This window comes from Mytilus californianus, unplaced genomic scaffold, assembly GCF_021869535.1.
Source record: "Mytilus californianus isolate M0D057914Y unplaced genomic scaffold, xbMytCali1.0.p SCAF_9, whole genome shotgun sequence".
Classification (NCBI taxonomy): domain Eukaryota; kingdom Metazoa; phylum Mollusca; class Bivalvia; order Mytilida; family Mytilidae; genus Mytilus; species Mytilus californianus.
The window spans coordinates 12581490-12595625 of record NW_026262745.1 but is presented as its reverse complement, the minus strand read 5'-3'; the positions used below and the strand labels follow the sequence as shown (position 1 = coordinate 12595625).

Sequence of the window (14136 nt, the reverse complement as noted above, 5' to 3'; positions counted from 1 at the left end):
GAACCAGTATATATGTATCTGTTGAAGCATATGATAAAAAGATCATAACATGTCATTTTTCATATCAGATGTATTATCAGACCTCGGCTCTTGGGCTGATAATTAACTTTGGGCTGATTATACATCTGATATGAAAAATGCCATGTAATAATCTAATAATATTTTACCATAAATTTTCTAAGAGAAACTTTTATTGTTTAAACCCTTTAGCTGTTACTAACCTGTACATCTTTAACATCGGGATGCTTATATAAAATCTGTTCTAATTCTAATGGATAAATATTTTCACCACCTCTGATAATCATGTCTTTGATACGCCCAACAATTCTACAAAATCCATCCTCATCCATTTCACCAATATCTCTGTCAAAACAATAAATATTAAGAATAAAGTTGTATGAAAAAAATCTCCATCACTTTGTCCTGAACTGTTAAAAACAGAAAATAACAAATTGTACAAATTTACAATGGTCCAATTAGTTTGATAAAACCAACAACTGAAATCACAATATTAAGCTTGAAATTGTCTTCCATAGTTCTAACCTGTCACAGCCACTTTTTTTTTACAAATGTAGTGTATGGATAGGTTCTAAGTTGCTTATTTGAGCAAAGTGAGCCACAAGCAACACAAGAGTTACCACTAATAGAACAGGATCTGTGTACCCATCTAGAGCACCTGAGATTATCCTTGATTTTTGGTTAAGTTTGTGTTGCTCTGTCTTATGTTTTCTGTGTTGTGTTTTGTAGTTTTTCATTTCAGCAACAGTATTATAGGCCACTTGATGTAAAAAACAGAATATTCAATCAATCAGTCAAACGAAAAGCCATTTTCTTAATTTTCATGCTTTTTTCACATTTGTCGATCGGTTGAGAAAAATATTTCTCATCTCTACAGAAAACTTTGTTCTCCGCAAATGATTGGTCAAAATTTAATTATGACATCAAATTTTTCTTGGTTTCTTATGAATTTCCTATTGTGACGTCAAGAAAGAAGACGACCATGTCTCTCTGACGTCACAAATAAAGAACACAACTTTCTGCAAATCTTTGAAAAGGAAGGATAAATTTTGTTTAGATATCTTCTAAGAATCATTAGACAAACAGGTTCCACCACTATAACTCGTGTATTATGATATTTCTGCACTCTCAAGTTTAATTTCAATTATTTAAAAAGCTCGGCAAGCCTCGCACTTTAAATTTTAAAATTTAACTGTCTCGATTAGAGAAATATTGTAACACACTTGATGCAGTGGTGGAATCTATATATATGTGATGTGTTGCATATTGCAAAACATCTGCCATAGTATACACATTTTTGAAGCTCTTCTAACAATGATGTTGGTAATACATAAAGTATGCCCTTTATTTTTAATATCATTTGTAGTTTTAATTTAATAATGGCTTTAATGACTTATAGTGGTATAAACAACCTAACTGGTTTATAATACATGTACGTACAATAACTCAAAGAACGTTAAATTATTATTATTGAAAGCATGAAAATGTAACTAGCATTTGATCAACTTCATTTTCCTGCTTGAATACTTTAAAAATAAAAAAAAAAAACAACACTTGTATTACATACCCTGTATAATACCATCTATCTGATTTAATAACTTCATTGGTTTTAGTAGGATCATTCCAATACTCCAGCATAGTCATGTAACCTCTGGTACACAGCTCTCCTGATTCTCCTACTGGTAAAATGTTTCCATTTTCATCTACAATTTTCGTCTAAAAATAGCCAATGAAATGTCTACCTTTACAATGTATTAAAGAGCGTAAAATGTTTCTGGTATATTTTATCATCCACCTATTTTTGTTATCTATGATATGATTTTATTGGATCACATAACGACAAAAAATATTTTTAGATCCTGTAAATTAAACATTCTGATTTTACAATTTTCAAAGTAAATACTTGTACTTGTTTTGCCAAAGTCTGCATACAAGCTGATATGAAATGTGTCCTTTGAGGAAAATTTAAGTTCATGGTTCACCTACACCCACCAAATCCACATAAAATGTGTATCAAACGAACAATAATGAGTCCACAGTAATTGTTACTCATAGAAATATTCTAATTCTTTTTGGCATCATGTTGAGCTAGCAACTTGAAAATCAAATCTATGTGTAAGGAGAATGTCCTTATATAAAAAGAACCCTACCCTAACTTCATCATGTTTATTTTTCAGTAGCGGTTATTCTAACACATTCCTTTTTCATCTTAACATAACTATCACAACAAATGAATTAATTAGCTGTTTTGTTTTATCAAAAATAAATGCATCATGAAAAAAGTGTGATTGATGGGTTTATCAGTATACCTTGCATTTCTTTGGAGCTGGGTATAATGAATATATCATAGCTTTCCCCTAAAAGAACACATTATTTATCCACTCGCATGTAAATATTTACCTCAACATGAGGATGTGGTCTTCCTACTGTAGAAACTTTCTTCTCTAAGATATCATCTCTATAGCTCTGATATGTTACAGGACTGTTTTCTGTTGTGCCATAGCAAACCTATCAAAGATGATAATAAATATTTGACACATAATAGGTTTCTGACACAGAATAACTGTAGTCAAAGAACTTAAAATTGGTTATATGATTTGAATTTATATTCAATTTTTTGCTTCTGTGCAATACACTATGCTGTTGCGAATTGCCCCCCCCCCCCCCCCCCCCAAAAATGAATTTACCTATTTTATTTGCTTTAGTGCAATACAGTTTGTTGTTGAATATTAACCCTCCCAAAAAAAATTAGAGTTTGCAACCATAACTACTCATTTAAATACATCATAAAATATTAAAATATAAAATGACATACAGTCATGGTTAAAATTAATATTAATTAATAGTAACTTCTAAAAATAAATTTACAGCTAATCATCTCAAGACAATCATCATTTCTAAATACATAATTTACAAGCAGTGTAAGGGAGGTAATCAAACATATATACAACAGTATTCTTTAAATGGATTGGATTACCTCCCTTACACTGCTTTTAAATTGTCTAAATTGTCCTTTAACTATAAAAACCCTTGTTTTTCCCCCTTTTTTGCCCCTTATTGCTAAATGGTTTGAGCCATAACCCCCCATAACCATCCCTTTGTTGTATGGAAACTTGTATAATTTCAGAGAGATTCATACACTTAAACACAAGTTATTGTCTGGAAACTGCAAAAATGCTTATTTGGGCCCCTTTTTTTGGCCCCTAATTCCTAAACCTTTGGGACCATAACCCCCAAAATCAATCCCAACCTTCCTTTTGTGATTATAAACCTTGTGTTAAAATTTTATTGATTTCTATTCACTTATACTAAAGTTATTATCAGGAAACCATCTGTCTTCGGACGACGCTGACGACGACGATTACGACGACAACGTGATCCCAATATACGACCAAAAAAATTTTAATTTTTGCGATTGTATAAAAACATGTTATTGACATTGTTAAGATTTAAAGTCTTCTTTTCCAAATCAATACATTTTATCAGATGTGTATTAAAATCATAAGCAATAAATTAAAGTTGCAATGTATTTGTTTTATTAATTAATGATGCTTTTTACTAAAAGATAAGTATTAACAAGAATAAGTGTGACACCATCACATTCAATGTTCAATGAACTGCTACTCTGGAGTCAAAACCATATCATAATGAACATGTGTATTAGGTTCAAGTTAATGTGAACATAACTTCATGGTTAACAACCTTAAACAAAAATTTAACCTGTTACAGGATGGACAGAAGAATGGACAGACAAAAGGAGATTCACAGAACAAGGAAAACATGCTTCTTACCACTGTATGTGGGGCATTAAACTTTTTTTCCACTAAAAATATTCCTAAACCCTTACCGACAACAACAGCAATCACTGTAAAAATTATAGCAATAAATTGCTGAAAGTAAAATAAGATCAGAAATAGAGTTTTTCTAAATTGTTTTTATCAACATACATGCAATGTCGATAACTGTACATGTAATATACGTGCAAAGATATAACCCAAATATATAACAGCCTATATAAATAATTTGAATGTTTTTCTAATAAGTAAGATAAGCAGAATAAAAACCAACAATAAATATGTTGTGGTGGAAATACTAAATACAAGCAGCCTTAATGCTTGTGTTTAATGCAGGGCATTATCATATAAGCAGAAGTAATGCATCACATTGAAGCTATAATGATATCGTGCATCTCATTCATTTAATTATGTTTTTCACTTTTAAATATCCCTTTGGAAAATATGTGCAGCACCAGAGTATAAGAATCTTATATGACAAAGAATAAGGTATATTACCGTGTTGAATGACATGAACTATATGATTTTAAAATAATTAAGGAGAACAACATGAACAAGGCAATGATACAAAACATGATAAACTAGTGTCATGTAGCAAATGTAGCAAAAAATTATGTTAATATTACCAAACCAGTTTGCATCTAAAGGTCATATCCTAAAATTTAAAACATTCACAAACAAGAGTGCACACGCTGAAATGTCTCGCCTTCTTTACTAATCATTTATATTATGTTGATAGTCCTAAATATAAAGCTTTATTACAAATGTCACATAAACTTAACATTAACCAAGTAAACTAAACATTGACCAATGAACCATGAAAATGAGGTCAAGGTAAGATGAACCATGCTAGGCAGGCATGTACAGCTAACAATTCTTCCATACAACAAATATAGTTGAACTTTTGCATATAGTATTAGAAAAAAAGACAAAAACTCAAACTTAACTTTGACCACTGATCCATGAAAATGAGGTCAAGGTCAGATAACACCTGCCAGCTAGACATGTACACCTTACAATCATTCCATACACCAAATATAGTAGACCTATTGCATACAGTATAAGAAAAACAGACCAAAACACAAAAACTTAACACTGAGCAATGAACCTTGAAAATGAGGTCAAGGTCAAATAAAACCTGCGTGACTGACATATAGATCATAAAATATTTCCATACACCAAATATAGTTGAACTATTACATATAGTATTAGAAAAAAAGACCAAAACTCAAAAACTTAACTTTGACCACTGAACCATGAAAATGAGGTCAAGGTCAGATGACACCTGACAGCTACCCATGTAAACCTTACAATCATTCCATACACCAAATATAGTAGACCTATTGCATACAGTATAAGAAAAACAGACCAAAACACAAAAACTTAACTATAACCACTGAACCATGAAAATGAGGTCAAGTACACCTGCCAGTTGGACATGTACACCTTACAGTCCTTCCATACACCGAATATACTAGACATATTGCTTATAGTATCTGAGATATGGACTTGACCACCAAAACTTAACCTTGTTCACTGATCCATAAAATGAGGTAGAGGTCAGGTGAAAACTGTCTGACGGGCATGAGGACCTTGCAAGGTACGCACATACCAAATATAGTTATCCTATTACTTATAATAAGAGAGAATTTAACATTACAAAAAATCTTAACTTTTTTTTCAAGTAGTCACTGAACCATGAAAATGAGGTCAAGGACATTGGACATGTGACTGACGGAAACTTCGTAACATGAGGCATCCATATACAAAGTATGAAGCATCCAGATCTTCCACCTTCTAAAATATAAAGCTTTTAAGAAGTTAGCTAACGCCACCGCCGCCGCCTGATCACTATCCCTATGTCGAGCTTTCTGCGACAAAAGTCGCATGCTCGACAAAAACTGTATTGTAAGCTGTTTACAAAATTTTCCATTTACATCCTATTTTTAAAATAAACTGATTTAACAGAGATATGCCTTGCCTGTTTGTTATTTCCATAGTATGAAATTTAAATTGCAAACCTTTAACATGTTAAGTATGAAAAAGTTTCCGAGTCAATGGAAAAAGAACAAGGGGGCAGCGTCAAATAATTTTTAATTGAAATGAGATGTGCTAATGCTAATATAGTATCATTGCTGACCAATTTGTGTTTCTCTGTAAACTTACCTAGTTACAAACTTTTATCAGTTTACTATGCAACAGTTTCTTACTCAATTGACCAAAACTGAGGAGATAGAGATAGGGCCATATATTCCCAATGGAAATAAGGTATGCTAATGCTGATAAAATAAGATATGCTAATGCTGATAAAATAAGATATGCTAATGCTGATACAATAAGATATGCTAATGCTGATACAATAAGATATGCTAATGCTGATACAATAAGATATGCTAATGCTGATACAATAAGATATGCTAATGCTGATACAACAGTACCGATTATTATTTGACATATCATTACTGCTAATGCAAGGTCATACCAAATATCATTTATCATCATTAGTAGTTCCTCTTAAATTGATCTTATCATAAACTTAAACCATGTAAACATGGCTGATGAGATGTCCTTAACATAAACTTATACTATGCAACAGTTTCAAAATAAATATCATGGACTTACCCTGAATAGTTCTCTTGAAATTGACCTAACCACAAACTTAAACAATTGTTGATGCCAACGACTCTACACAGCTGCAAGACACAGTGCTGGACCCTAAGGCTTTTCTCTGTGACTTCCTCGAGCCAAGAACAAAATCTTAACATAATACAAGATGGTGCATCCATCACCAATGAGTCTAGCATGTAACTAATGCTTCATGTTGCTTTCTGTTTAAAAATGGTAAGGTTCAAATAACTTACAATTAATGAGCCAATATTCAACTTGCTTATAACTTGTTTCAATATTTCTTTTGGACAAGGGCTACCTCTGATAATTCCAGAGAATACAGATGTCAAAACAAACATGCCAAATCTTGTGTGATTTAATATTTCAATGAGCATAGTCTGTGTGCCATATACAACGTTGCATCTGAAAATAATTTAGCAGAAATAAGTTCACAATAGTGTACTTACAGTGACGCATGGCATATTCATCTTGCTTATAACTTGTCTCATTGTTTCTATAGGGCATGGTGACCCTGCCATGACCCCTGTGTAAAGTGATTTTAAATCAAATGTGTCAAATTCGTGATGATTCAGCATATCTATAAACATGGTAGGAACACCATACAGAGATGTACATCTGAAAATAAATTTTATTTCATTAGAATAGAATGTCAAATAATGAAAATTATATAAATTTAGGGACTAGATTATTTTTCAGTGAATTCAATAACAGGGTTTTTTCATCTTTATAAAGTGAAATGAGTAGTCAAACTTGAGACGAGGGACATACTAGAAGATCTACTGTAAAAGTTTTTTGCCAAGGACATTAAAAAATATAAATATCTATGTAAAATCAAATTAACAACACATAGAAGTAAAGCACTATCTTTTTTGAATAATTACCCTGAAAAACTTATTGTTTTCCTTAAACTTTGTTGCAGTATATATTATGTCATACTGGTCATATTAAACTGAATTGTGTATAGGAAAATACAATTCCAGTAAACTGGATGGGAAATATTTTCACAGGATAAACAACTAATGTGAAAACTTGTTAGTTTTGAGAAATCTTAGATTCTATGCTCTGGTTTCAAACTTGTGAATACTAACAAACACTTTGAGAATTTGTGTTTTGTCTTGAATTGAAATTAATGTTTTTTTTGTGTCATAACATCCACCATCCACATATATTGGAAGTCATTCATAATTCTCTTCACAGTATTTTAGGTGAAATAAGAATGTATCCATAGTACACGGATGCCCCACTTGCACTATCATTTTCTATGTTCAGTGGACCATGAAATTGGGGTCAAAACTCTAATTTGGCATTACAATTAGAAAGATCATATCATAGGGAACATGTGTACTAAGTTTCAAGTTGATTGGACTTCAACTTCATCAAAAACTACCTTGACCAAAAACTTTACCTGAAGCGTGACAGACGGACGGACTGACGAACGGACGCACAGACCGAAAAATATAATGCCCCTCTACTATCGTAGGTGGGGCATAAAAAGTAATATTGGACAAAATAAAGGTGATTTAAAGATAAGATGAAGATTTGAAACCTCCACTAATACACTAGTCTTCGGAGGGCAAATTTGCAATCTTAAAACTGGTTAGAAGATTTTATCATTATCTGAAGAGCAAACTTTACATGATTCTTTCATGAACATCCTTCTTATTGTATAATACACTGACAAACCTTTCCTTGCTGACAGACTGAAGAGTAGTCCCTGCATCAAATCCTGGTGAGGGGAATACACATGTGGATCCATGTGTCACCATCTGTAGACTTCCTACCACCATACCAAAACAATGGTACAAAGGAACTGGTATACAAATTCTAGTTTCCTAAAATCATAAAACATAGTGTATGTTATGTGCATGGAAATTATATTATACTTAATATTTATGAATAAAATATTTTAATTTAAAGAATAATAATTGGGCTATAGGTAACCAAGTGCTTTTTGTACCAAAATTCTATTTCTAAGATCCCTATAGCTAACTGAATATTCAGTAAGTTTACAACTTCCTCTTGAAAGTTCATAGAATCTTGCATCTTTGAAAAGGTAAATTGTGCAAGAAAAATTAATTTGCACATCATAAAAACATGATACCATTATAAAATCAATGTACATATTTGTTTTTGTAGTTTTCATTATTCTCCCCAAGTTAATGTTGTATTACCATTTCATGATATCCAAGTATGTGTCCAGTAAAATAGCTGTTATTCATAATATTATGATGTGACAATGTGGCTCCCTTGGGTGTTCCTGTAGTTCCCTGTAAAAGATAAAATAATTGTTTTTTTTTTCCTTCAAAGATGCTTTATTTCATGTTATACTAAACAATTGATAGTTCTAAACTGTGGAAGTTCTATTTTTCCTGTTCTTTTTTTGTGTATTGTTAAATGATCAGAAATAAATATTACTTACAGATGTAAACTGTATATTGATTGGGTCATCAAACTGTAGTTTGGACTGTAAATCTAATATTTCTGTTCTACGTTTATTGGTAGCAGCCTCCATTACATCCGAGAATTTCAGTGCTCCTCTGAAGAAATACCTTAATTTTACTCACATTTATCCTGAATCATGTATTTACATGTACAATGTACTAAAATATATGGAGTAACTTGCTAGATTTTCTTTTTAAGGTAGATCTATTCATGAATTGATGCATTTTTAAGTCAGTTTCAGTAGATGAGTGAAAATTGGAACTGTATGAATTAACTATTACTGTTAACTTTATCAGCCAAATTTGATGACAAGAAACTTTTCAACAAAAACATAAAGGGTTCATATTAATGAAAAAGCAACATGTAATAATATAAGTAAACAAAAATTATTAAACATCTGGAGTTCACTATACTTATAACTTCCAATGACAAACAAACATTGAAACATTACAACAAGCTCTAAAACAACCTGAGTTTAGACAAGTAAATAGTCAATGATATAACATAATTCACAACAAAATTTCACCATTAACAAAAATCTTTAATAATCTGCAAAAATTATGCATTCTGGTTTATATTATGGTTGCCCATAACTGCAAAGTGGATTGTTTGAATATTTTCAGTTGTATTTCATATATGCACAACTGTTTCATATAGCATTTATCTTTGCATATGTGGAAATACATGATCTGTATACAAAAAACAAGTTCAAAGACTCTATCGTAAGTAATTGATTGGTCAACTCTGTAGATGCAATTTACACCGTTTTTTGAATTATAGTGTCTTTCAAAATCAAGATCAGCAATATTATTCTTTTCCAAAATGGGAGTATTCTTGTATGTCATGTATCAATTAATGTTCTTATAATCACTTACTGATACTGTTTATCCCCCATCATTATAACTCTTTTCAGGTCAGGCAACCTGCGAAAAAAAACATTGAAAGAAATAACTATGTGAAAGGCAGAATATCGCTTCCAACTAGTTTTCCTATTCATAATAATGAGCTACTTCCTTATGCAAAAGTTGTAAAATGTATGTTTCTAATCCAGGCAATTGATCAGTTGAAATTGGGATTTTAACTAGCTTCAAGTAGCTTTGAGTATTCTTATATCAGTAGTTTTGTTATTTTGTTAGTTGTTTTTTGTGCTTTATACTGATCTGATGAGTCACACCATTTTCAACTTATTTTTATAGTTTGTTCTATAATGTTGTACTGATACACCACTGTACCTAGCCTGAGGGAGGGTTGAGTACTCACAAACACGATTAACACAGCTACACTCTTTATGTGTCTGTCCCAAGCCAGGAGCCAACAGTGCAGTGGTTGTCATTGATTACTGCTTAGAATAATTGCTTTTCAGTAAATGCTATGAGCTTAAATGATCATGTTTTGCCATTTTAATTGTTACACATTTTGCTATCTCAAGGTCTTTATAGCTTACTATAGATAAGGATTATGCTCATTGTTAAAGGCCATACAGTGGACTATTGTAATTTACATCCTTGTTCTTTTGTCTTTGGTGAATAGTTGTCTCATTGGCTATCAAACTACATCTTTTTTATAATATATTATAACTTATGCAATAATTTTAAAGTTTCCAGATAATCAAAAGTTACATTTATGTAGCGGTACGACATTTTAACTTCTGTAATGATCAATGGCTAAAAAAGCATATTGCTCCAATAAACAGTTCATCAATCTCAATTATGTTAACTTTCTTATTTTATAAATTCAAATTGTAAACTCTCCTTTACTGGTACCTACAAGTGACTTTTAATGTGATCATCACTGTCTGCCCTGGCTAATTCAGGCACCAGTTGGAAAACAATGTCATAATAATTTTGACCTTTCCACTCTTCTGCCATTATTAAAGCCTTACATCCAACCTATTGAATAAAATAGTGACTATTTTGTAAATACATATTTAAAGATATGACATTATATTGATCTAAGAAGAAACATTCTATTCTCAAAATTCATATATACATCAATATGACATCAACCCAACACGAAAAGATGTTTAGAGGTCATGGCAAGAACTTCAACAATAGTAAAATAGTAAGTGTCTATACAATAAGTCAAACTTTGAACTGCCCTGAGTCTAGAAAAGTTGTGAATAAATATAACAGAGACGGTCAAAGATCTGTCATCAGTACCAGATTCTGTCAATGAAGCAAAAAATCCATTAAGACATTATTAAGGAAAACTAATTACAAGGTATATAGCTTTAAGGTGGACCATCAGTATTTTCATATAATTTGCCAAAATGTAGATCATACCATGCTTTTTTTCAAAAATATAATTAAAAGTATGGGTCGCCGTGCTATTTTTCAAGCTACAAGTCGTGCAAAATTACCCAAATTTGTATAGATTATTCATGAAAAAATACTTTTTTGTGAATAAATAGAAATCTATGAGATAGAATTTTGAAATGAAATGTGAGCAGATACATTATATCATATGCTTTAAGAAAATTAAAAAGAAAAAATGGTGTCACTGAACTTGTTTTCTTGCTTCAAGTAAATAAACAGCTGTGCCATGCGAGCATGATACGCCCATCGCTTTTTCAATAGATATAAACCAGTCACCAAAGTTTCATGAAAAACTGCTCAAAAGCTTTTTTGAGTAATTGTCCGAAAACTGGGAAATCCCCCTTTTTTAATGAATAAAACCCCACAACTCGGAAACATAAAATCTAAAATTTATAAAAATAAAAAAGGGAGCTCACATTAATAGATATAAACAATTCACCAAAGTTTCATGCAAATTGGTTAAAGCGTTTTTGAGTTATTGTCCGACATGTTGAGTACGGATGGACGGACGGACGGACAGACAGCGGTATACCATAATAGGTCCTGTAAACGGGCGTATAAAAATGAAAAAAATTTTATCAATCCTTTATAAGAATTTTACCCTTTGAGTTATTTCCCCTTTTAAAAGTAGCTAAAATAAAAATTTGATTCAAACAAACTCAAATATTTTGTATTTGCTAAAACAGTCTAAATAATGCAATAAATCACTTATTTTTCTTTATTCAAATAAACAGTTTCACACATTAATTGTCAATATGTCTTAAAATTTGCAGATTTAAGCAAAGAACTAGGCTGATTGTGAATTGCTATTTTTCAATCCAAGATGGCAGTATATACAGTTTATCTACCTTAAGTAAAATCAAAATAGAATTGACAACTTTTTTAACACGTGAATGGTTTCCGAAGTAATGACTTTTTTCAATCACCATTATTATTCTGATCGCAACTTAACTCAAAATTTAGTACCTTTTCTAAAGCATACTGTAGTTCATCAGGTCTGTATAATGGGTTAATATTAACCTGAAAAGAAAGAATGATTTAAAAGGAAATATGCACATTTAAAGATTGCTGTCACTTTTCAATTGAACATATGTAATTTAGCAAAAATACAAAAGACCAAGTTCTGATATAGCATGGTCGACCATTGTGCTGTGTGAAAGTATAACATTATCAGACTTACAAAACAGGTTTATCTAAAAAACCTCAATGGACTTGTAAGTAAAGGCGCGTAGCTACGTTTACGTCAAAACGCCAGGGCGTGCACATGAATTTTTGAGGGAGTACTATTTTGATCCAAATTAAGTGGCTGGCAAAGCCGTTTTTAAGTGTACGCCTGAACCTCGGCAAGGGATCTGAAGGCAGACAACGGCCCCAGGGCAGAGCACCTCCGGGTAGTTGGCGAAACTCCTGGAAGCTCACACGTTATCATGAAAAAGATACCATTTCTGTCATTCAAAATTCATCAATAGCAACATACTTGGTTGAGAACAATACTTTACTACATACAGATGATTTCAGCTTCCAAGTTGTGCACTTTTCATTTCTATGTAGCAACATTCCTGTAGAACCTGCATATGAGTATATATCTCCCAGTTGATAAGATATTTCAGAACTTGCATTTCCTATCATGATTTCCTTGAATGAGGTTGCTACGTACAAGGAAGCTATCAAACCAAGAGTTTCAAGTGGTGAAGTTGAAAGCATCCCTTCGAAAAATTTTAAGATCACTATCACGAGTTGGTTGACTATTTCACAGATGACGACGGACATGTTCCATTGTTGTAACCGCAGTTCCGTCCTCTTTTCCTCGAATTTGATCTACTGAATTAGACTTATCACCAAGTGTTTATCTAAATGAGCAACACGGTGGGTGCCACATGATAAACAGGATATGCTTACCCTTCTGGAGCACCTGAGTTCACTCCCGGTTTTAGGTGGGGTTCGTATTGCCTAGTCTTTAGTTTTCTATGTTGTCTTTTATGTACTGTTTGTCTTTTCGATGTATTTCATCTTTTGAATGGCAATGTCAGTTTGTTTTCAACTGATGAGTTTGAATATACCTTTGGTATATTTAGCCTCTCTTTTTGTATTGGATTTGGATTTTTTTCATGTTGATTTCAGTGTGTTGATTTGGAATCTAATTGTCCTTTGTTTTAGAAAAAAATGTCCAAACCAGATGCTTTAGAATATGTTCAAAAGGAGATGTTGGGTAAACCAGTCAATCAATTGACAACAAAATTAAAACTTGTGGCACCCGTCGTGTTGCTCATATAAGTAAACACTTGGTGATAAGTTTAATTCGGTAGGTCAAATTCGAGGAAAAGAGGACAGAACTGCGGTTACAACAATGGAACATGTCCGTCGTCATCTGTGAAACCAACTTGTGATAGCGATCTTAAAAAATTTCGAAGGGATGCTTTTAACTTCACCAATTGAAACTCTTGGTTTGATAGCTTCCTTGTACGTAGCAACCTCATTCAAGGAAATCATGATAGGAAATGCAAGATCTGAAATAACGTATCAACTGGGAGATATAAACTCATATGCAGGTTCTACAGGAATGTTGCTACATAGAAATGAAAAGTGCACAACTGGGAAGCTGAAATCATCTGTATGTAGTAAAGTTTTGTTCTCAACCAACCAAGTATGTTGCTATTGATGAATTTTGAATGACAGAAATGGCCGGTACGTACCGGTATCTTTTTCATGATAACGTGTGAGCTTCCAGGAGTTTCGACCACTACCTGGAGGTGCTCTGCCCTGGGGCCGCTGAGGGCCTTCAGATCCCTCGCCGAGGTTCGTGCGTACACTTAAAAATGGCTTTGCTACGCCACAGAAATTTGATGAGTGAAGTTTTGAATTGATGCAAAATGTTCATTATTAGCATCTATATTCATAAGAATTTTGATGATAAAGCTAGTGGATTATTATTATTCTCA

The 14136-nt window shown here is 32.3% G+C and overlaps 1 protein-coding gene across 1 annotated transcript in view; it reads right to left on the bottom strand.

Moving 5' to 3' along the window:
• Nucleotides 1-14136, bottom strand: part of LOC127715558 (medium-chain acyl-CoA ligase ACSF2, mitochondrial-like) — a 28545-nt gene that overhangs the window by 7815 nt on the left and 6594 nt on the right. Inside the window, exons 4-13 of the mRNA XM_052221646.1 lie at nucleotides 12164-12217; nucleotides 10650-10771; nucleotides 9758-9805; nucleotides 8860-8977; nucleotides 8612-8707; nucleotides 8124-8272; nucleotides 6887-7055; nucleotides 2419-2526; nucleotides 1586-1734; nucleotides 222-363 (exon numbers count right to left, since the gene is read on the bottom strand). Coding sequence (XP_052077606.1) covers nucleotides 222-363; nucleotides 1586-1734; nucleotides 2419-2526; nucleotides 6887-7055; nucleotides 8124-8272; nucleotides 8612-8707; nucleotides 8860-8977; nucleotides 9758-9805; nucleotides 10650-10771; nucleotides 12164-12217 — 1155 coding nt within the window. The remainder of the gene's footprint in view (nucleotides 1-221; nucleotides 364-1585; nucleotides 1735-2418; nucleotides 2527-6886; nucleotides 7056-8123; nucleotides 8273-8611; nucleotides 8708-8859; nucleotides 8978-9757; nucleotides 9806-10649; nucleotides 10772-12163; nucleotides 12218-14136) is intronic.